Genomic DNA, 24,201 nt, shown 5'->3' on the forward strand with positions numbered 1-24,201 from the left:
CTCATAGAGCTTCTCTCCTGCAGGTGGGCAGCTGGGGCTTAAACTCAAGTGTTTTCACATGACAGCATGTGCTCTTAAGTGAGTGCAGCAACTGCTCAGCCCCCAAACATTGCTACTTATAAAAATAAATAAGGACCGGTTCAAGGATCCCGGTTTGAACCCCCAGCTCCCCACATGCAGGGGAGTTGCTTCACAGGCGGTGTAGCAGGTCTGCAGGTGTCTTTCTCTCCCCCCTAAGTATTCACCTCCTCTGTCCATTTCCTCTGTCCTATCCAACAATAACAATAATAATAACTACAACAATTAAAAAACAAGGGCAACACAATACTTTTATTTAAAAAAAAACTATCTTTACTTTGGAATATGAATGAATTTTTGCAAAAGTTTCCAAATATCTGTATGAAGCTGAATGTATAGTAGTATTCCTTATGAAACCTCCTCACCTAAGAAGAGCAGGTCCCCATAGTTTTGTAACATCCTATGGGTGTAAGCTCTTTCTTGCCTGGTCCAGATACTATCACTCTTCCTGAGACAATTCTTTTTTTTCATATTTATTTATTTTCCCTTTTGTTGCCCTTGTAGTTTATTATTGTAGTTATTATCGTTGTTGTTGATGTCATTATTGTTGGATAGGACAAAGAGAAATGGAGAGAGGAGGGGAAGACTGAGAGAAGGAGAAAAAGATAAGACACCTGCAGATCTGCTTCACAGCTTTTGAAGCGACTCCTCTGCATGTGGGGAGCTGAGGTCTGGAACCAGGATACTTAAGCTGGTCCTAGCGCTTTGTGCCACGTGTACTTAACCCACCTGATTCCCTCCTGAGACAATTCTAAGGCCACATCCTTTTACATTCATAGGGCTTCTCTCCACTGTGCGTTCTTTCATGTATCCGAAGAGAACTGGAAACACTGAATGTTTTCCTACATTGTTGACATTCATAGGGTTTCTCTCCACTGTGAGTTCTTTCATGTGTCCGTAGATGACTGGATCGACTGAATGTTTTACTACACTGTTTACATTCATAGGGCTTCTCTCCCGTGTGCATTCTTTCATGTTTCCGAAGAGCACTGCTATCACTAAATGTTTTCCTACAGTGTTTACATTCATAGGGTTTCTCTCCACTGTGAGTTCTTTCATGTGTCCGAAGATGACCGGATCGATTGAATGTTTTCCTACAGTGTTTACATTCATAGGGCTTCTCTCCACTGTGAGTTCTTTCATGTGTCCGAAGATTACCGGAGTGACTGAATGTTTTCCTACACTGTTTACATTCATAGGGTTTCTCTCCACTGTGAGTTCTTTCATGTCTCCGAAGATAACTGCATCGACTGAATGTTTTAGAACATTGTTTACACTCATAGGGTTTCTCTCCACTGTGTATTCTTTGATGTTTCCGAAGAGTACCGCTTTCACTGAATGTTTTCCTACACTGTTTACATTCATAGGGCTTCTCTCCACTGTGCGTTCTTTCATGTGCCTGAAGTTTACTGGAACAACTGAATGTTTTCCTACACTGTTTACATTCATGTCGCCGAAGATCACCAGTTTGACTGAATGTTTTCCTACAATGTTTACGTTGATAAGGTTTCTTTCCAATGGGAATTCTTCTCTGTTTTTTAAGCTGACTGGAATAAGTCAATTCTTTGTTGTATACTTCACATTCTTGAGGTTTCCCACCATTTTGACTTTGTTCTTTGGCCTCAGAGATTTCCACTATATTACTGAAAAGCAGTGAGAATTTACTTAATGATATTGTAATGAAAAAATGAAACTTTATTAAGAAAATGCAGGACATTATTATACATAAATGATGAAAATTCATAGACATTATCAATACATTTGACTAAAAATGTTTGTACTGACAAAATAATAATAATAAATTAAAATTATATAAAGGCTCTCAGTTAAAAAGAAAAACTCAATTAAAAGCTGTTAAATACTAAATAGTATAATACATAAGTGAGTTAAACCACAACCAATGATATATAGACAGCAATATTGTATTTATTTATTTATTTATTTATTCCCTTTAGTTCTCCTTGTTGGTTTTATTGTTGGAGATATTTGTTGTTGTTGTTGCATATGACAGAGATAAATGGAGAGAGAAGGGGAAGACAGAGAGGAGGGGGAGAGAAAGACAGACACTTGCAGACCTGCTTCAACACCTGTGAAGCGACTCCCCTGCAGGTGGGGAGCTGGGGGCTCAAACCAGGATACTCAGACCAGTCCTTTCACTTTGCGCCATGTGAGCTCAACCGGTTGCACTACCACAAGACGTCCCCCTGCCTTATTTCTAAAAACTTCCATTTCTTTCTTATCTGTGTCAGAGAATTTGTCATCAGAAGAAAGAAATGATAATCCAGAACACCATTTTCTTACATGTATGCCAGTGATTGAAATGAGAACCTCAGGCTTATACATTACATCCATCATTATTTGAGTCAATTACCAACTATTGCAGAAGCTATTCATGTCATCATTGTTTTATGAAATACTTTAAAAATTATCTATTTAGGGAGTCGGGCTGTAGTGCAGCGGGTTAAGCGCAGGTGGCGCAAAGCAAAAGGACCGGCATAAGGATCCCGGTTCGAACCCCGGCTCCCCACCTGCTGGGGAGTCGCTTCACAGGCGGTGAAGCAGGTCTGCAGGTGTCTATCTTTCTCTCCTCCTCTCTGTCTTCCCCATCTCTCTCCATTTCTCTCTGTCCTATCCAGCAACGACAATAACAATAATAACTACAACAATAAAACAACAAGGGCAACAAAAGGGAATAAAAAAATTAAAAAAATTTTTTTTAAATTATCTATATCAGTCATAAATTCTCTTTTAAAAAGATTGTATTATAGGGAGTTGGGCAGTAGTGCAATGGTTTAAGCATACATGGTGCAACATGCAAAGACCAGTGTAAAGATCCGGGTTTGAGCCCCTGGCTCCCCACCTGCAGGGGAGTCGTTTCACAGATGGTGAAGCAGGTCTGCAGGTGTCTATCTTTCTGTCCCCCTCTCTGTCTTTCCCATCTCTCTCCATTTATCTCTGTCCTATGCAACAACAAAAGACATCAATAACAACAACAAGGGCAACAAAAGGGAATAATTAAATAAATATAAAAATGTTATTTAAAAAAAGATTGTATTATAGCAGTAGCCAAGCAATAGCTCAAATACTAAAGAGCACAAACTTAGGAACACATAAGGGTCCACCCATTTAGGGAAATCATGAAGATGAAAAAAAAAAAAATCACATGACTCCAAGGACTCCATAACACCCAACGGAAAAGAGGTGTGTACTCCTATGTTCATAGCAGCACAATTCATTTTTTTTTTTATTTTCCCTTGTTGCTTTTCATTATTGTTGTAGTTATTATTGTTGTTAGTGATGTCCTTGTTGTTAGATAGGACAGAGAGAAATAGAGAGAGGTCGGGAAGACGGAGGGGGAGAGAAAGACACCAGCAGACCTGCTTCACTGCCTGTGAAGCGACTCCCCTGAAGGTGGTGAGCCGGGGGCTCGAACCAGGATCTTTAAGCCAGCCCTTGCGCTTTGCGCCACCTGCGCTTAACCCACTGCGCCATCGCACGACTCCCAGCAGCACAATTTATAATAGCTAAAACCTGGAAGCAACCCAGGTGCCTAACAACAGATGAGTGGCTGAGAAAGATGTGGTATATATACACAATGGAATACTATGCAGCTATCAAGAACAACGAAGCCACCTCCTCTGACCCATCTTGGACAGAGCTAGAAGGAATTATGTTAAGTGAGCTAAGTCAGAAAGATAAAGATGAGTATGGGATGATCCCACTCATCAACAGAACTTGAGTAAGAAGATCTGAAAGGGAAACTAAAAGCAGGACCTGACCAAATTGTAAGTAGCGCACCAAAGTAAAAACCCTGTGGTGAGGGGTAGATATGCAGCTTCCTGGGCCAGTGGGGGGTAGGAGTGGGTGGGAGAGATGGGTCACAGTGTTTTGGTGGTGGGAATGGTGTTTATGTACACTCCTAGTAAAATGTAGTCATATAAATCACTAGTTAATTAATATGAAAGGGGGAAAATTAATTGTATGTCTCGAAGTTTTTTAAAACACAGACTGAGTCTTTTTAATATATAGGCTGTGTATTTGTTATGCGGACTCTCTCAAAAGCCTAAACCAAGTATATCAGAGGCAACTGGTGGCACAGCTATATACAAGATACTGGGTACTGTACAGCAAACCCTAACAAAAAACTTTTCAAAGTTAACCCAATTACCAAATAATGTGATGATAACATTAACTATCGACTGTCTTATTGAACCCTAAGACAGCAGGAACCTCACATCTCCACTATAGAGCCCCTACTTCCCCCAGTCCTGGAACCCTTGGATAGGACCCACTTTCCTGTATGCCTCTCCCAATCCATATCAAATAATATTCAATCTGCCGATCACAATCTAATCAACACAACGATTGCCACCTCAATATGCTTCACTTCAGACTGTGTCCAGAGACTTCACGTGTGGAATGACAACCCTTCAGCTTGATTACTTGGGTGAAACCTTTCCTTTCATACTATACTCTAATTCCATCTCAGGAGGTTCACTTTCTAACAGAGTCACAAAACCTAGCTATACACCAGTTTCTGTGAGAGAGAGCATATGTTCACACGTATCCATAAACTACTGCAAAATGTATACCTGAAAGCAGAAGTACACTAGAGTTTGCAGTGAGTATCCCCCTAACACTTCCTCTCCACTATTCCAAGCTTTGGGTCCATGATTGTTCAACAATTTGTTTGGCTTTGTATGTTAACTCTCTTTCCAGCCACCAGGTTCCAGATGCCATCAGGATGCCGGCCAGGCTTCCCTGGACTGAAGACCCCACCAATGTGTCCTGGAGCTCTGCTTCCCCAGAGACCCACCCTACTAGGGAAAGAGAGAGGCAGACTAAGAGTATGGACCGACCAGTCAACGCCCATGTTCAGCGGGGAAGCAATTACAGAAGCCAGACCTTCCACCTTCTACAACCCACAATGACCCTGGGTCCATGCTCCCAGAGGGATGGAGAGTGGGAAAGCTATCAGGGGAGGGGGTGGGGTATGGAGATAGGGTGGTGGGAATTGTGAGGAGTTGTACCCCTCCTACCCTATGGTTTTGTTAATTTATCCTTTCTTAAAGAAACAAATAAATAAATCACAGAGAAGTTCATAGTAGCTTTCTGGGTAGGACAGTATAATTATGAATGAGATACAAACCTTTTACTTCCTTGGTAGTTGTACTGCTCTTTGATGGAATGATCCTCTTGTAACTGTCCTAAGAATACAAAAGATATTAGAGAGGATAAAAATATATTGAATTTTGTATCCCTCATGAGTCACAATCACAATCATGCCCCTTTCACTTTACAATGTCTCGGCGTACATTGTTGAGCAATGGAAAAAATGTCTTTTTTATTGAGAAATGAATGAATATCATAATTACCTATTGACAGAATGTTTCTAAAGTTTTCACACATCACATTTCTGTAGAGTTTCCTCTCTGAAGAATTTAATAGTGCCCACTCCTCTTGAGTGAATATCACTGTTACATCGTCATAGGTCACCGAGCACTAAAACATACAGTGTATTTATTTATATTAGAAAACACTTCATACTGACAGCAGATTAGACATCCAGGATCTACTTTATGAAGTCAGTGATTGTCTCATCACCAAACATAACAAATACCTCACTCTCAAGATCTAGCATGTGACACACTAATTGGTACAGTGATAAAAGCTTTGTGCTGTCACCAGGTCCTGAACACAGCCCCTGGAATCTTATATGACAGTGATGTTACTATGAAGTGCACTTGGAAGGGTGGAGAAACAGGTCTAAGCATCACTGAGTCAGGTTTGGGAGAGCATTCAGTGTACAACTTAATTTCTTTACCTTTTTATGTTTTCATCACTGAGCCTTTTAGAGCTCCATGTTACAATATTAAGAAGAAAAAAAGAAAGAAGAGAGAGAGACAGCACAGCACTGAAGCTCCCGTGTGGCAGAGGCCTGATTCAACTGAGGACCATGCACATGGCAAAGAAGCAGTAAGAAAATGTAACTTAAAAAAAAAAAAGAAGGAAAAACTTTTTTAAATGACTTAAATTGGAGGTCAGTTTGTGGCTTAAAAGAAATGGAAGGCACCCATGTTCAGCGGGGAAGCAATTACAGAAGCCACAATTTCCACCTTCTGCACCCCAAAATGATTCTGGGTCCACCCACCCAGAGCGATAAAACACAGGGAAACTATCAAGGGAGGGGACTAAAAATGGAGTTGTGGGTGTGGGAATTGTGTGGAAATGTACCCCTCTTATCCTATAGGTTGGCCAATATTTCCATTTTATGAAAAATTAAAAACAGAAAAACAAACAAAAAAAGGAAGACACATGACTGACACTACAGGACAACTTCCAAGAAAGTGCGCATACTTACTGTCTCCAATTAGATCCAAAAATAAAAGCATCTATTTGTGAGAGAGAAAAAAACATACTTGCTCCTTAAAATTGAATAAATAAAAGGAGATAAAGGAGAGCACCATTAGTCAGGGAATTCTTGGATTTCCCCATAGACATGATGGGCCAAGACCTCTAATATCTCTCCATCATTTCTGGTCATTACTGTGAAGTTTGGGAACTACTCTCTGCTTTAATCCAGTTTCCTAGTTCTTTTCTCAACTCTGATGCCATCTTCCCAAATAATATTTTTAGTCCATCTTCATGTTACTATCAAGTTCAAGCAAAAATTACTGAATTCATGGGCCCATAGGAAAATACTAATTAAAGAAGACTACACAGCTTCATTATACGTTAAAATTCCTATTCTAATCTGCCCTAATCTTACTTTCTGGTTCCTGTTTACTAAACATTTGGTTCACTTTATGTCTGTCTTTCAGTCACTAGGTTGCAGATGCTATGATTCCATCTTGAATACTCTAGATGGATGTCTTCATCAATGTGCCCTACAACACCTCTCCTGAACCCTACCTTTGTAAGGAAAGAAACAAACAGGCTGGGGGTATAGATCAAAATTGCCAATGTCCGTACACCTAGGGAAAGAAACAAGAGTACCACTAATGAAGTTTCCCTCTTCACGTCTCTGTGTGGTGTGAGGGATTAAAACTCACTATCTGAGCATGAAACTCAAAATATCTTTAATAGGATCTTCATGGTGACACACAAAGTAGAAAGCATACATTCCAGGTTCAATGGAGGAACAGTACTGTGGTGTTTCTTCTTCACTTTCCCTCCCTCCTCTCTTTTTGTCATATCTACCAAATATCTGTATCTATATATCATGGCAGCAAAGTCTGGTGACAAAATAATTTTTTAAGAGAAATATTCAGACAAATCAGAAGCAGTGAAATGAACACTCATAACATAAAATGCATGTGTAAATTAAAATACAACTTTCTCAGGAGGAAAAAAGAATCAAATATGGCATATGTCATTTACCTGAGAAACTGTCATTTCTCCCTATTTCTCTCAATTTCTTTTCTGGCCAGAAAATTAAAAGAAGCAGTATCTTCAGACTGTGATATAACTCCACAAGCCAGGTCTCTTGGCTTGACAGCAAGCACTACACCTACAGGAAACGTAAAACTGGGAATTGGTAAACAAAGTCAGGACACCTAGGGATTACTGGAAAACAGTTTTTATATCTGGCACACCAGTTCCAGAATTAGTAAATACCAAAAGCTCCAGGGCCCTGATGTGCTGTAAGATGTCCCTTTAGGGAGTTGGGTAGTAGTGCAACAGGTTAAGCACACATGGCGAGAAGCTCAAGGACCCTGTAAATTTCCTGCTTTGAGCCCCTGGCTCTCCACCTGCATGGGAGTCACTTCACAGGAGGTGAAGAGGGTCTTCAGGTATCTTATCTTTCTCTTCCCCCTCTATGTCTTCCCTTCCTCTCTCCATTTCTCTCTGTCCTATCCAACAACTAGGACATCAAGAACAACAATAATAACCACAACAGTAAAACAACAAGAGTAACAAAAGGGAATAAATAGGTAAATAAATATTAAAAAAAAAAAAAAGAAATGTGGACTTGGGACTTCTGAGAGGTGTGGCCTTGAAGTAACAGACTCACAGACTGTCCCCCAAAACAACAAAGATTGACAGCTATTTAACTAAAAAAACTTCATCCAACTACAGTTGATATATTTACAGAATATTATAGCCTCATCTACCAAGCTGGAAATACTCTAGGATTCCACTCTGACCTCCCTTGAAATACTATGATGATTCCATTCTGACCACCCTGTGTAGACAACTTCACCAACATGACCTAGAAACTCATCTCTCCAGAGTCCTACCCTGCTAACAAAAGATAGAAACAGACTGGAGGTATGGATCAACCTGCTGATGTCCATGACATGTAGAGAAGTAATTACAGAAACCAAGGATCCTTCCTCTTGCACCCATGAAAAGAACTTTTTCATGCTCCCAGAGCAAGGAAAAGATAGTGGAAGATGCTCTAGACACTCTGGACAAAAAATGCCTGTCACCAAGAATTTCTGTTTTCTGTGCCGTCACTGAATTCAAGCAGATCTGGAAAGCACCAGAGAAAGTCAGGCACTGTTTTACTAATCTGAGAGAGAGGGAAACAACAACAACAGAAAAGTACAATATTCATAAGTAGTAATAGGTGTAAACACAGTGACTTCTGAAAGAAGTGAAGGCAGGTCCATTGAAAAAAAAGGACATACATACATACACACACAAAATCAACCCTAATCTGTGACATAGTAATAACTACTGTACTTTCCTCAAAAGAGGACAGGGCCACAGAACAGTGAGGGGAACAGTGTAAATTATGCCGCTATTAGGTTAAAAAGTCAGGAGTCAGATGGTAGTTCAACAGTTTAAGCACAGGTGGCGCAAATTGCAAGGACCAGCGTTCGAACCCCTGGATCCCCACCGGCAGAGGAGTCGCTTTATAAGCAGTGAAGCAAGTCTGCAGGTGTCTTTCTCTCACCTCTCTGTCTTCCCCTCCTTTCTCCATTTCTCTCTGTCCTATCCAACAACAACAGCAGAAATGGCAACAATAACAGCAACACAACAGGAACAAAAATGAGAAAAATGGCCTCCAGGAGCAGTGGATTGGTAGTGCAGGCACCTAGCCCCAGCAATAACACTGGTGGGGAAAAACAAACAAACCGTGAAGTCAATATTAAATCACTAACAAAAAATAGAAAGAAAAGGGCTTTCTGATTCTCCTCAGATACCTGAGAAGGACATCAGTGGTAACAGTCTCTTATCTCCATCCCAGCCCCTCCCCTTCACTCCATGTTCTGGCACAACCATGCTTCCTAACTAAGGAGGGACAGTGCCTCTCTGGCAGTCCTGCAGACCAGGAACCCAAGCTGTGAGCACAGAACATGAGCCATATCTTAGGCTTTGACTGCGCCAGCTTTTCTACTATAGAGAGGGACCCACAGACAGGGAAGAAACACTGACTCTCATGCGTGTGACCTTAGAATAATCTCAGGAAGAGTGAGAGTATCTGGACCAGGAAAGAAAGATTATACACACTAAGGATGTGACAGAACTATGGGACCTGCTCTTCTTGGGTGAGGAGGCTTCATAAGGAATCATGCTATATTTCTTACCAACTTTATATAGACATTTGGAAAGTTTTGCAAAAATTCAAGCATGTAGGGAGTCAGGCTATAGCCCAGCTTAAGCACACGTGGCGCAAAGGGCAAGAACGAGCCTAAGGATCCCGGTTCGACTACTTGGCACTCCACCTGCAGGGGAGTCGCTTCACAGGCGATGAAGCAGTTCTGCAGGTATATACTTTCTTTCACTCTCTGTCTTCCCCTCCTCTCTCCTTTTCTCTCTGTCCTATCCAATGATGATAACAATAATAACTATAACAATAAAAAGGGCAACAAAAGGGAATAAGTAAATAAATGAATAAATTCAAGCATATTCCAAAGTAAAGGCAGCTCTACAGGAATGTGTCTGTGTTGGTATGCATGAGACCCCTTCTGTTTCATTTGGTTTAAATCCCCCCTGCTTAACACTATTCTATTTACATAACCACTTCATTCTATTTACATAACCACTGTTAACAAGCACCACCCTCCCTCCAGGGCATTAGTGGTTCAGTGATAGAATTCTCGCCTGCTCCACCCTCTCTCCTTGTCACACCCTGATCCTCTCCTTGTCACACTCTGATTTTCACCAGTCACTTTTCTCTCCACCCTCTCTATGTCACATCTTGTTTCCACCCTACTTGGCAAGTATATATAAAGACAACATTGTGAGTTTTAAGGTACCTTGAGTTTAGCTTAGCTCGGCTTAGATTGTGCTGCGTCCTGCATGAATAAAGAGATACTGCCTACAGCTCAACCATGAGTCCCTGGTCGTCTGTTACCCGCCCGTGAAGCCAGCCCGGCGAAAACAACATAGCCCGTCAAAAACAACATGTCTGCACTTATTCCCTAGCTTTAATAATTGTCAATGCATAGCTGACCTTAAATGTTTCTTACTCACCCGTAACAAGCTGTTTTTATCTTTTTCTTTTTTCCTTTTTCTTATAGTTCAGCTCTGCCTTTAAGTAGTTTTGTAAATTGAACCAAGGAGCTCAGAGCCTTAGGCATCTTAGGCATAAAGGTCATGTGCACAGCATTGTGCTGTTTCACCAGCCCAGAATGAACTCTTTCATCCATTTTCTCATGCCTATCCATCAGAGGAAGAGGATAGCGAGTATTTTCTCCATAACTATGTGGGAAGACAGTCCAACTGCAGGACACTTACTAGGTGAATCCCCATCACCACAGTGCCAGATCCCATCCCCTCCACTGGAAATTTCCCTGTTCTTTATCACTCTGGGAGCATAGACCAAATATCTCTATGGTGCAGAAAGTGAGAGGTCTGACTTATAGCTTCTCCAGTAGACAGGGGCATTGATAAGTTGATCCATACCCTCAACCTGTTTCTATCTTTCACTATTGGGGTAGAGCTCTGGGGGTGGGGTGGGGGTCGCAGGACACATTGGTAAGGAGGGGAAGACAGAGAGGGGGAGGGAAAGAAATCTGCAGACCTTCTTCACACCTGTGAAGCAACTCCCAAACCAGGATCCTTATGCTGGTCCTTGTGCTTTGAGCCACGTGCACTTAACCATCTGCTCTACCTCCCGAGTCCCGACAGATAAGTTTCTTAGCTCCCTGCTAGATGGGCTCTTGATCCCAAACGGGGCTTCTCACCTTTTCCTTGGCTACAATAAAATTTCCCTTTGCCAGAATTTCACACTCTACTTGCCTAACTTCAGGTGTTTCATTCTTTTAACATTTTGGTATTAAAACCTGAGAGGAACTATAGTCCAGGAGGTGGCGCCATGGTAAAGCATTGGACTCTCAAGCATGAGTCCCCGGACTTCAATCCCAGCAGCACATGTACCAGAGATGTTTGATTATTTCTCTCTTTCCTATCTTAATCATTAATTAATAAATAAAACCTTGGAGTCAGGTGGTAGAACAGTGCTTAAGCGCAGGTGGCAAAATGCACAAGGCCCAGTGTTAGGATCCCCTAACTTCCCAGCAGCAGGGGAGTCGCTTCACAAGCAGTGAAGCAGGTCTGCAGGTGTCTGTCTTTCTCTTCTCTCTGTCTTCCCCTTCTCCATTTCTCTCTGTTCTATCCAACAATGACGACAACAATAATAACTAAAATAAATAAATAAATAAACAAAAAAGCCTTTAAAAAATAAAAAGCCTAAGAGGAGCTATAGATCTAGCCTCTTTCTCTGGGCCTTTCACACTACATTGCCGTAACACTTGTCTCCATCTGCTGAGGGGAATCTTCACAGGAAGTGAAACAGTACCTCTGTAAGTGAAACAGTATCTCTCCCTCTCTCAATTGAACTCAGTCACATAAAATAAAATAAAACTAAATTAAATAAATAAAATAAAGGAAAATAGAGACTGCGTGGTAGCACACCTGAGTGAGCACATGTCACAAAGCACAGGACCTGGGTTGAATCCCTGGGCCCACTTGCAGGGAGAATGCTTTGTGAGTGGTTGCTAGTGTCTATCTCTCTCTCTCTTTAAAAATGTTTAATTACCTTTATTTACTTCTTTATTGGTTATAGACAGCCAGAAATTGAGAAAGAAGGAGGAGATAAAGAGGGAGAGACAGAGAGACACCTGCAGCCCTGCTTCACCACTCGTGAAGCTTTCCCTCTGCAGGTGGGGACAGGTGCTCCAACCCAGGTCCTTGCACACTGTAACATGTGCACTCAACCAGGTGCACCAGCGCCCAGCCCCCACTAGTGTCTCTCTTAAACCTCTCTATCACCCCCTTACCTCTCAATTTCTGGCTTTCTCTATACAATAAATAGACAAATAAACAACAAACATAAAACAGAGACACACTGGATTGAGACCCCTCAAAAGGAGTCAAGACAAGTCACAAGGATCCACATGGAGGTCCAGGTTGCATCATTTGGTTGGAAACAAGAAAGCATCGGAGCCTGTCTGAAGCAACTTCTCCAACCAAGGCTCTGGAAGCTGGCATTCACCAGCCTCCTGATTCCATTCAGACTCTGGAGTCATTGAAGTGTCCTCCCAAAGAGGTGAATTAGCAGGAGACATGAGCAACCAAGAGGAAGAAGCCAGGACTCTGTTAGTATGTGAGAAGCAGTATTTACTAACTTACTTTTCTTTTTAAAAAATATTGTATTTACTTATTAATTAGAAAGATAGGAGGAGAGACAGAAAGAACCAGTCATCATTCTGGCAAATGTGCTGCCGGGGATCAAACTCAGGAACTCATGCTCAAGAGTACAGCCCTATCCACTGCGTCACCTCCCGGACCACCAGTATTTACTTTCTACAGTGACTTTCTTCAGTTGCAAGCACTGCCCAAAAGCAGCCCAGATTGGACAGAGCACTGACTGGCCAAACACTAGACTCCAAACGGATGGAGCTATTCCTCCACTCATAAGGGTTCAGGCTGCACAGCTGCTTTAGGGCCTCAGTCCTGGACATATGAACCGGAGTCAGAACAATATCCAAACAAGCATGGTCTGGTTGTATGGCAGGAGCTGTTCAAATGAAAGGGAAGAGGTTGACAGAGAGCGAGAGAGACAGAGACACACCTGCAATACTGCTACACCACTCACAAAAGTTTTCCCTCTGTAGGTGGAGACTGGGGTCTCAAACCTGGTTCCTTGCACATCTGCACTCAACCAGATGTGCCACCCCTAGTCTTGATACAAAACATTCTGTCTCAGCATTTTCTTCCAGTTAACACAACTTAAAAAAAAAAATTGGGAGTCCGGCTTTGGCACAGCCGCTTAAGCACAGGTGGTGCAAAGAAAAGGACTAGGCATGAGATGAGGATCCTGGTTCGAGCCCCTGGCTCCCCACCTGCACAGTAGTCGCTTCACAAGCAGAGAAGCAGGTCCGCAGGTGTCTTTCTCTTCTGCCACTCTGTCTTCCCCTCCTCTCTCCATTTCTTTCTGTCCTATTCAACAACAACAACAACAATAACTACAACAATAAAAAACAACAAGGGCAACAAAAGGTAATAAATAAATAAATATTTTTTTTTAAAAATTAGGGGCTGGATACAACTGGATGAGCATATATGTTACAATGCATAAGGACTCAAGTTCAAGCCCCTGGTAACCACCTGCAGAAGGAAAGTTTTGAGAACGGTGAAACAGTGTTGCAGATGCCTCATTGTTTCTGATCAGTATCTGATCTTCATATCCAGGTCAACGTACAGTAGTACCTAAGACTAAGGAAATCTATAAATTTTAAATAAAATGTAGAACTAGGGAGACAACACACTCGTTACGCAAAATGTCTTTAATGTTTTATATAAGTTCCTAGGTTCAATCTTTAACACGACCATAAGCCACAGATGAGCACTTCTCTGGTGAAAAACAATACAGGATCATTATGCTGGTCCTTGTGCTTTGTGCCATGTGCGCTTAACCCGCTGTGCTACTGCCAGACTCCCCCCTCAGACACTCTTACGTTTAACTCTGTATGATCAAGTAAGAACTACAAAAGCTGGATAAGGACAAGAGAGAGCCATACTTTAATGATGGCGACCCATCATCCAGGGCCCTAGTCAGGGAATCCTGGGACTCCCACATAGATATAATGGACCTAGACCTCGAACAGATACCTGTCTACATCATCAGTGGTCTTCTCCATCAGAAACAATGTCATAAACCTACTTGTGGGTCTCTACAGAATCTTGCCCTCAAAGTGGAACAACTATAGAAACTGCGCCACTCTCTGAAGGGAGGCTGGGTTAACATACTCTGTCACTGGAGGAAGATGGGTCCTGAAATGAGTGCAGCCTACAATGTTCCTAGCTAGCTATGACCATGGAATGTGTGCTCAGGCTGATAGGGATGCAGAGGTTACGCAGGCTCCTGTGCTAAATATAAATAAATATGGGCCTTAGGTCAGATTGATGAGGTTTACAGTTCATGGCGTTTGTATACTATTCCCATATTGGGGAGCTACTCTCTGCCCTCATCCAGCTTTATAGCCCTATTCTCAATTCTGACACTATCTTCCCAGACAATACTTACAGCATACATGCATGTTAGCTATTAGGCTCAGGTAAAAATTAGTAAAGTCATGGGTCCCATGTGACCTATCTAAAATAGACTTCCTAGGCTCTTATAACATGAAACCCCCAAATCTTTACCTGTTCTATTTTCACCTTCAGGTTCCTGTTTATTAAACAATTTGCTCTCCCTTTATTGTAATGCTTTTCAGCAACCAAGTTGCAGATCTATCATGATGCTAACCTGACATCTCAGCTTACAACCTCACCAATGTGTCCTGGAACCTCACCTCCCCAGAGCCTATGGAGGGAATAGGATGCAGATCTCTGGTGGTGGGAACTGTGTGAAATTGTACTCTTCTTATCCAAGAGACTTGTCTATTCTAAAAAAAATGTCTTTCTCTGCCCTTCTCTTGATTTCTCTCTGTCCAATCCAACAACAGCAACAATGGCAACAATAACAACAAGGGCATCAAAATAGGGGGAAATTGCCTCCAGAAGCAGTGGATTCATAGTGCAGGCACTGAGTTCTAGCAATAACTCTGGAGGAAAAAAAAAAAAAGATTTTTTCAATGGTTTCATTCTATTAGCCAAGATAACCATCTTTTCTTCTTTCTCTGATTTCCCTTTCAGGCCAGAAGATGGACAGATGCCACACAGCAGTAGCTTGAGACTCTGCTTTAAGTCCAGCAGCACAGCCTTTTCACTTGATAACACTGCACCTACAGGGAAGACATTCTGACTCATAAAAGGTCCAATGTCCTAGGCCATGGGGCCCACATAATGAGTTTCTTCTTATTTTCAGGGGCCCTTCCTACCCTCAAATTCCTCTGCAACTGGGAAGTTGACCTGGTGACCCAGAAGGTGGCACAGTGTAAACAGCATTGGTCTTTCAAGCATGAGGTCCTGAGCTCATCACCTGGCATCCCATGTGCCAGTGATTCACTCTCTTCTTTTTTATTTATTTATTTTATTTATTTATTCCCTTTTGTTGCCCTTGTTGTTTTATTGTTGTAGTTATTGTTGTTGTTGTCGTTGTTGGATAGGACAGAGAGAAATGGAGAGAGGAGGGGAAGACAGAGAGGAGGAGAGAAAGATAGACACCTGCAGACCTGCTTCACCGCCTGTGAAACGACTCCCCTGCAGGTGGGGAGCCGGGGTTCGAACCGGGATCTTTATGCTGGTCCTTGTGCTTTGCGCCACCTGTGCTTAACCCGCTGCGCTACAGCCCGACTCCCGATTCACTCTCTTCTATCTTCTTTCATAAATACATTAATAAGAACATAAGAGAGAGTCCAGCGGTAGTGCAGCGGGTTAAATGCAGGTGATACAAAGTGCAAGTACCAGCATAAGATTCCAGGTTCCAGTCCCTGGCTCCACACCCGCAGGGCAGTTGCTTCACAAGCAGTGAAGCAGGTCTGCAAGTGTCTGTTTTTCTCTCCCCCTCTCTGTCTTCCCCTCCTCTCTCCATTTCTCTCTGTCCTATCTAACAATGACGACAATAAGATTAACTACAACAATAAAACAACAAGGGCAACAAAAGGGAATAAATAAATAAATATTTAAAAAGTGGCAGCTGGGTGGTGGTACATCTGATTGAGCGCACATTACAAAGCACAAAGTCCTAGGTTCGAGTTCTCCATCTCCACCTACAGAGGGAAAGCTTCACAAGTGGTAAAGCAGTTCTGCAGGTGTGTGTGTCTCTCTCTCTCTCTCTTCGTGTCTTATTCAACCATACCCTCTTTATTTCTGGCTGTCTCTATCCAATAAATAAATAAAGATAATTAAAAAACAAGATCAGAAACGAAAACACAAGTAGAACCTGAAATGGAATTGGCGTATTGCACCAAAGTAAAAGACTCTGGGGTGGGTGGGTGGGTCGGGAGAATACAGGTCCATGAAGGATGATGAATGACATAGTGGGGGTTGTATTGTTAAATGGGAATCTGGGGAATGTTATGCATGTACAAACTATTGTATTTACTGTTGAATGTAAAACATTAATTCCCCAATAAAGAAATTTAAAAAATTTTTAAACATTTTTTTAAAAGAACATAAGAAACAAATAAGTTATCTGCACTGACCTGCCCCATACAGACTCATGGAGTGAAAGAGAAAGAGAGAGAGAGACAGACAGAATGACCCTTAGTCTGAATCCAACTCTAGTAAAATACAGGACTGGCCTTAACATTGCCTAGAGCACTGAATCAAAACAGTAATAGTCACATTGAAATTAAACAGGAGGCAGGCTTTATATCTTAATGCTTTTCAGCCACCAAGTTGCAGATTCTAACATGACACCAATCTGACTTTCCTGAGCAGACAACCTCACCAATGTGTCCTGGAACCCCACCTCTCCAGAGCCCTGCCCCACTAAGGAAAGAGAGAGACAGACTGGGAGTATGAATCCACCTGCCAACACCCATGTCCAGCAGAGAAGCAATTATCAAAGCCAGACCTTCCACCTTCTGCTCCCCATAATGTCCCTGGGTCCATACTCCCAGAGGGGGTAAAGGATAGGGAAGTTTCCAATGGAGAGGACTGGATATAGAACTCTGGTTGGGGAAATTGTATGGAATTGTACCCCTTATGCTATGGGCTTGTTGGTCATTACTAAATAAACAAATGACAAATTCAGATTCCCAGGTGTGAACAGCTGATGGGCAGTATCCCACACTGTCATATTTCTGCACACCACATTGGAGCCACTATAAATCAGTGAACAATTGTCATCCACATTTCATGTTCTTGAGATTAAGATGTGGAACTGCTTTTGTTTCCCCAGCAAGCATATTAAAAAACAATCCTGGGACATTTCTCCGGCTGGATTTGTTGCTAAGGATAAATTAAAGGGAATAAAAACAAAATGCAACAGCACTAGAGGTGCTTAATATACTCCAGAAACTTAAAACCTATCAGTAAATCAGTAAAGAAAATAAAATTGGGGTGGTCTGGAAGGTGGCGCAGTGGATAAAGCACTGGATTCTCAACCATGAGGTCCTGAGTTCTCTCCTTGGCAGCACATGTAAAAGAGGGCTTTCTGGTGTTGGACTGCAAATCCAAGGAAGCACCAAGAGACTGGGGTGATGTAAAACCAATGTGCCTTTATTCTAGCCGGCTAGGGCCGAGTTACCGAGGGGCTGCCACACCAGCTCTCTGGTAATCGACCCCGTACCCAAGTCCTACTAGGATATGTATACATTTCAGATTACAGACTAAGTGACAGGGCTCAGCTACACAATGTCAGTTTTACAACAGTTTTATCTATGGTCCCCAGGTGCAGGGAAGGGGAGGAGGTCTTTTTGACCTCGAGGTTATCTCCTTCTCCGGACCCTAGGCTCCTGGACTGTTTTCTCAGAGTCTGTCCTTGGATTTATCTCTTGCCTTCCAGATTCCTCTGATTCTCTGTTTACAGCTTTAACTCTTGAGAATTGCTTTCTTCCTCAGGGACAGGCCTGTCATATAATTGCCTACTTAACCCTTAGGTAACCTGAGACTAGGTTCATTTGTCTCATTATTTACCATCTTATATTTATTTCTTTTTGCTCAGTTCCTACACTGGGTCTTTCTCCTATCTTTCTCATGAATAAATAAATTCTTCAGAGAAAAAAAGAAAGAAAGAAAGAAAGAAAGAAAAGAAAAGAAAATTGGAGTGGTCTGGGAGGTGGTACAGTGGATAGTGTTGGACACTCAAGCATGAGTTCAGTCTCCAACAACACATGTACCAGAGTGATCTCTGGTTTTTTTCTCTCTCTACCTATCCATCTTAATAAATAAATCAAATATTTTTTTTAAAAAGGCAGATGGGAAAGAATTTCTTAGTATAGGTTCCAGGCAGTGGCACAGCTGGACAACTGCACACTCTACGGTGTACAAGGCTCTGGGTTCAAGCCCCTGGTCCCCACCAGCAGGGGGAAAGCTTCTCAAGTGGTGAAGCAGGGCTGCAGGTATCTCTCTGTCTCCCCCTTCTCCTCGTAATTTCTCTGTCTCTATCCAATAATAAATATAAAATAAAAAATGCCAGTAAACCACTGAAACATTCAGATAACATTTTTGAAGAAAAAAAAGAATTTCTTAGTATATATTGAAGTAGCATATATAGAAATTAATGGCAACTGCTTGTACCAGTCTCCTTTAAGCCACCTGTAAATCCTAACCCTAACCCCCCTTTCCTCCTGGTGTTTGTAAAAGCGCTGGCAGATTTAAATCTAGTGTGTGTAAAAGCCTTGGCAGTCAGAAACCTCTGCTCATGACTCAGTCCTTCTATGCATAATTGTGAATTTTTTAATTTATGGTCAACTTTTCTTTTTGTATAAAAGGCATGCCAGAAATAAAAACTCTGTTTTCCAGTAACCTCAAGGTGTTGTGACTTTGTTGAGCAATTCCCAGTTTTACCCAGTTTATTGAAAGCTTAGCCCCCAAAGATAGCAGAGCAATTAGTGCTCTACTGGGCACGCCTGGAGGCTACAGGGTGCACACAGAGCGGCTGAATTCTCCACCTAACTATCTTGCCCCGGGGTCAGCAAGTACTTCCTTGCTCCTTCAGCCTGGGTTAAGAACATGAGTTTAGATCACAAGACTGTCAGTCAAGTATGGGAGCACATTAGGGTGGCACTTAGGGAAATACTCCTCTGCAAGAAGGTCATTATCAACCACTCCCCCTGCACCCTGTAGGTAGCCTGCAAGAAAGGCCAGCTATACAAAGCTGCCTGCATCCTGTCCTAGCATTCATTTCTCTTTCCAGCTGAATGCTAATGCTACTGAGAGCAAGAGCTCCCCATTTTGAGAATTCCTCCATCTTAGGGACTTGTTTCAAGTAAAAGAAAGTAAAAGTTAGCAAAGAAGCTAACATCTCTCTCTCCCAGGAACACCGGCGGGCAACTGGCTTTTTAGATAACTAGCCAGCAAGAATGATGATGATGCAAATTATTGTTAATGTGACAGTTTAAATTTGAATGTTCCCATTCATTCTGCTTCTGTTTACCTGCTTTGCTGAGATAAAGACAGGTGCCATAGACAGAAACTGGAATGTACTGTTTAGGTAAAGATTAGGGGTGGTAGGTATTGAGTGGGTTAAGCACACATGGAGCAAAGTTCAAGGACCTGTGGAAAGATCCCAGTTTGAGCCCTTAGCTCCCCACCTGCAGGAAATTCCTTCACAAGTGGTGAAGCAGGTCAGTAGGTGTCTTTCTATCCCCCTCTCTGCCTCCTTCATTTCTCTCAGTCCTATCCAACAATGACGACATCAATAACTACAACAACAATAAAAAATAAGAGCAACAAACGGGGAAGTGAATAAATAAATATTAAAAAAAAGATTAGAATAGAATGTACCCTTTGGTCAAGGTAAAGATTAGAATGTAATGCGCATCTGTTTCCCTTGAGGCATCCTGCTTGCTTAACTCTCACCCCTGGAGATTATAGATGGGGCGGAGTCATCTCAGAGTTGCCTAGGGCTGCTAGCTAGGGATCTGTCCAAGCCCGTAAACCCACAGCGCTGTGTTCCCCTGTATGTGTGTCTTGTCAGTCTGAATAAAACATCGTCACCAGCTATCTGTCAGTCTCAGTCTGTAACTGGGCTCGGTCAGCAGGGACATAACACTATAAAATGCAGATGAGGATGGAGGGTAGATCATACATTATGCTATCATGCAAAAAGACTCTAATGCTTGAGGCCCCAAAGTCCTCTAGAAATAAAAAAATGAGGGGGGGGTAGCAGAACCAGTTAAGTGCACATGACACAAAGTCCAAGAACCTGGGTAACGATCCCAGTTCGAGCCCTCTGCCTCCCCACCTACAGGCGTGGGGAGTCACTTCACAGGTGGTGAAGCAGGTCTGCGGGTCTATCTTTGTCTCCCCTTTTCTGTCTTCCCCTCCTCTCTCCATTTCTCTCTGTCCTATCTAACAACAATGGCAACCATAACAGTAACGACAACAAGGGTAATAAAATGGGGAAAATGGCCTCCAGGAACAGTGGATTTATAGAGCAGGCACTGAGCCCCAGCTATAACCCAGGAGGCAAAAAAAAAAAAAAAAAAAAAAAGAATGTCCACACCTGAAGACAATGGCTGAAGTTAATCCCCTTTTGGAATTCCACTTCACCATGCCCTGAACCCACTGCAAAGGTTAGACAGCCAGGTAATTCAAGACACCCACTCCTATACTTGGCCAAGAGGGGTCCAGCCCAGGTGCAATGTGGAGACGGTGGCGACAGGAGAGGGAACCCTTGGCCACGTGGCTGCTTCCCACAGCCTTCTAGCAGGTCTGAGGCACAACTTTCCCAGTCTTGGCCCCAAATAACCCACACTCACCATGAGCTGTCCAGACTCTGGGCTCACTGAAGATCCTTCTCCAAAATCCAAACCACAGGATGGTGAGAGCTACACCAAGAAATAAAGTGATGATCTCAGAAGCAGAAACACTAATGGGACTTCCTCCTTTCACCATCAGCAGCCCAGATTGGACAGAAAGCTGAACACTTCAATATTTTAAAAGATAATTGGATGGAGAGTCAGGCTGCAGTGCAGCGGGTTAAGAGCACACACAAAGCTCAAGGAAGGTCATAAGGATCCCAGTTGGAGCCACCCTCTCCCCACCTGCAGGGGAGTCGTTTCACAGGAGGTGAAGCAGGTCTGCAGGTGTCTGTCTTTCTCTCACCCTCTCTGTCTTCCCCTTCTCTGTCCATATCTCTCTATCCTATCCAACAATACCATCAGTAACAACAACAATAATAACTATAACAATAAAAAACCAAGGGCAACAAAAGGGAATAAATAAATATTAAAATATAATAAATTTTTTAACATATTAAAAAAAACATAGTGGTTAGGGAGGTGGCATAGTGGCTAAGGCACTGCACTCTCAAGCATGAGGTCCTGAGTTCAATGCCCAGCAGCACATGTACCAGAGTGATGTCTGGTTCTTTGTCTCTCTCTCTCTCCTTCTATCTTTCTCATTAATAAATAAATAAAATCTTAAAAAAAAAAACATAATTGGATGAAGTGCTTGATACACAGGCCTCCCTTCCTGATTGGATAATAGTCAGATCCACCAAAAACAGAAACATGCCTCCAAATCAACAGCCAATCAAAACCACAATTTTGAATGGCTTTTAGATAGAATCTATTTATTCAATAAAGATTCAAGTGCCTGCTACTTGTTAAGCACCACACAATGCTCTTGGATTTATTTTTTTATTTAATTTTTGCCTTCAGGGCTATTGCTGGGGCTCAGTGGCTGCACTACAAAGCCACTGCTCCTGGAGGCGATTTCCCCCCCCCTTTTTTTTTTTGCCCCTGCTCTTTATCATTGTTGTTATTGTTGGACAGGACAGAGAAAAATCAAGAGAGGAGAAGACAGAGAAAGATAGACACCTGCAGATCTACTTCACTGCTTGTGAAGTGATTCCCCCCGCAACAGGTGGAGAGGGGGTTGTTAAACCCAGATCATTGCATTGGTCCTTGAACTTTGTGCCATGTGCGCTTAACCCGCTGTGCTATCGCCCAGGCCCTGCTATGGGGATCTTAAGCTCTCGCCCAAGCAAGGATCCTAAACCCTCTCCTAAGCAGTGCTGGAGGAACTGCCCATAGCAGTTTAGCGGGGTCTTAGTTTGCCACAAGGCTCAGAGAAACCGTCATTGCTCATTCCAGTTTCCAAAGATTTTGATCTTTCAGGATTCTTCCAGTTCTCAAATAATTGTTTTTGCTATGATTTCAATGTAACTGTTTGCTCAAGCTTCTTTTTTTTTAATATTTATTTAATTTATTTATTCCCTTTTGTTGCCCTTGTTGTTTTATTGTTGTAGTTATTATTGTTGTTGTCGTTGTTGGATAGGACAGAGAGAAATGGAGAAAGGGAGGGGAAGACAGAGAGGAGGAGAGAAAGATAGACACCTGCAGACCTGCTTCACCCCTGCAGGTGGGGAGCCGGGTTCGAACCAGGATCCTTATGCCGGTCCTTGTGCTTTGCGCCACCTGCACTTAGCCCGCTGCGCTACAGCCCGACTCCCTCAAGCTTCTTTTTTAAAATTACCTTTACATTTATTTATTGGTAAGAGAGACAACCAGAAATCAAGAGGAAAGGGTGAGAGGGAGAAGGGGGGGCAGGGGTAGATAACATAATGGTTATGTAAAGAGACTCTCATGCCTGAGGCTCCAGGAGTCCCAGGTTCAATCCCCTGCATCACCACAAGCCAAAGACATGTCTCTGATATCTGATGACTGTAAAAAATGGCGACTAATCCCTAGCACTGCAAAAACGGTATCATCTGTTTTCCATCTACACCATGCCTCGGCCTCGCGTGAGCTTAATGTGCAGCTTGGCGATACGAGAATCCGGCATGAAGCCCAGCCAGTCTATCTTGGCGTTACTCTCGATCGCACCCTGTCATCTCACGAACATCTCATAAAAACTGCAGCAAAGGTGGGCGCGAGGAATCACATCATTGCAAGACTGGCCAGCTCCTCATGGGGCGCGAGCGCTTCCACACTGCGATCATCCTCTCTGGCATCATGCTATTCCACTGCAGAATACTGTGCCCCAGTATGGTTCCGTAGCCCCCATGTCCACTTGGTCGATTCCAAATTATATTCCTCCATGAGGATCATTTCTGGAACCATCCGTTCCACCCCGGTTCCATGGCTGCCAGTTCTTAGCAACATCGCCCCGCCAGATATTCGTCGGGATGCGGCATCATCTAAGTTCATTTCCCACGTCTACGCTCGACCGGACCTGCCAATATACGCGGATATCTTCGCCCACCCTGTCCAACGCTTGACGTCTCATCACCCAATCTGGTCCCCTACGCCTACACTGAACTTCTCTGTTCCAGACTCTTGGAAACAGAGTTGGCAGTCAGCTGAGGTCAAGAACAAACACCTCATCACAGACCCCTGCAAGCGTCAACCCGGCTTTGACCTAGCACGTTATGATCGGGCCCTGCTCAATCGCCATCGAACAGGCCATGGCCGGTGCGCCGCTATGTTCCATCGCTGGGGAGCCAGAGACGACCCGAACTGCCCCTGCGGCTCCAGACAGACTATGACCCACATAGTCAACGACTGCCACCTCTCCAGATTCAAAGGAGGTCTCGAAACTTTACATCAGGCTCAACCTGATGCTGTTGACTGGCTACGGAAGAAGGGCAAATGCTAGAAGAAGAAGACCACAAGCCAGAGTTTTGTAGTGCTCTGGTGTTTCTCTCTGTGTCTATCTCTCTCTGCATCTCTCTCAGAAATAAAATCCTTAAAAAAATAAATAAAAGAGGACGGGGTAGATAGCATAATGGTTATGCAAACAGACTCTCATTCCTGAGGCTCCAAAGTCCCAGGTTCAATCCCCTACACCACCATAAGCCAGAGCTGAGCGGTGCTCTGGTTAAAACATAATAATAATTTTAAATAAATAAATAAATAAATAAATAAAAGAGAGAGAGACCTGCCACACTACTTTCCCTCTAGGTGAGGACAGGGACTTGAACCCTGGTCCTTATGCACTGTAACATGTGCGCTCAACCATGTGCACCACCAGCCGGCACCTTACTCACACTTCTTTATATAAATTATTTCATTGTTTTAAAATAATAAACTTGATTTTTTTTAAATTTGGCATAACTATGTGATCCCATTGGGACAACTGTTACAGTACACATTAAGTTGTATGTGA

The 24,201-nt window shown here is 42.8% G+C and overlaps 2 protein-coding genes across 3 annotated transcripts in view; both read right to left on the reverse strand.

The window, feature by feature from the left end:
- LOC103127055 (zinc finger protein 709-like) overlaps nucleotides 1–24,201 on the reverse strand; it is a 1,044,365-nt gene that overhangs the window by 702,396 nt on the left and 317,768 nt on the right. The gene's annotated exons all lie outside the window — the stretch shown is intronic.
- On the reverse strand, nucleotides 235–7,605 carry LOC132535599 (zinc finger protein 709-like). Its single transcript, XM_060182191.1, has 4 exons — nucleotides 7,459–7,605; nucleotides 5,454–5,580; nucleotides 5,228–5,285; nucleotides 235–1,721 (listed from the first exon to the last, which is right to left on the reverse strand). Exons 1-4 carry the CDS (start codon nucleotides 7,471–7,473, stop codon nucleotides 830–832), a joined length of 1,092 nt encoding a protein of 363 aa, XP_060038174.1. The 5' UTR covers nucleotides 7,474–7,605; the 3' UTR covers nucleotides 235–829.

Source organism: Erinaceus europaeus, chromosome 23 (genome assembly GCF_950295315.1).
Source record: "Erinaceus europaeus chromosome 23, mEriEur2.1, whole genome shotgun sequence".
Classification (NCBI taxonomy): domain Eukaryota; kingdom Metazoa; phylum Chordata; class Mammalia; order Eulipotyphla; family Erinaceidae; genus Erinaceus; species Erinaceus europaeus.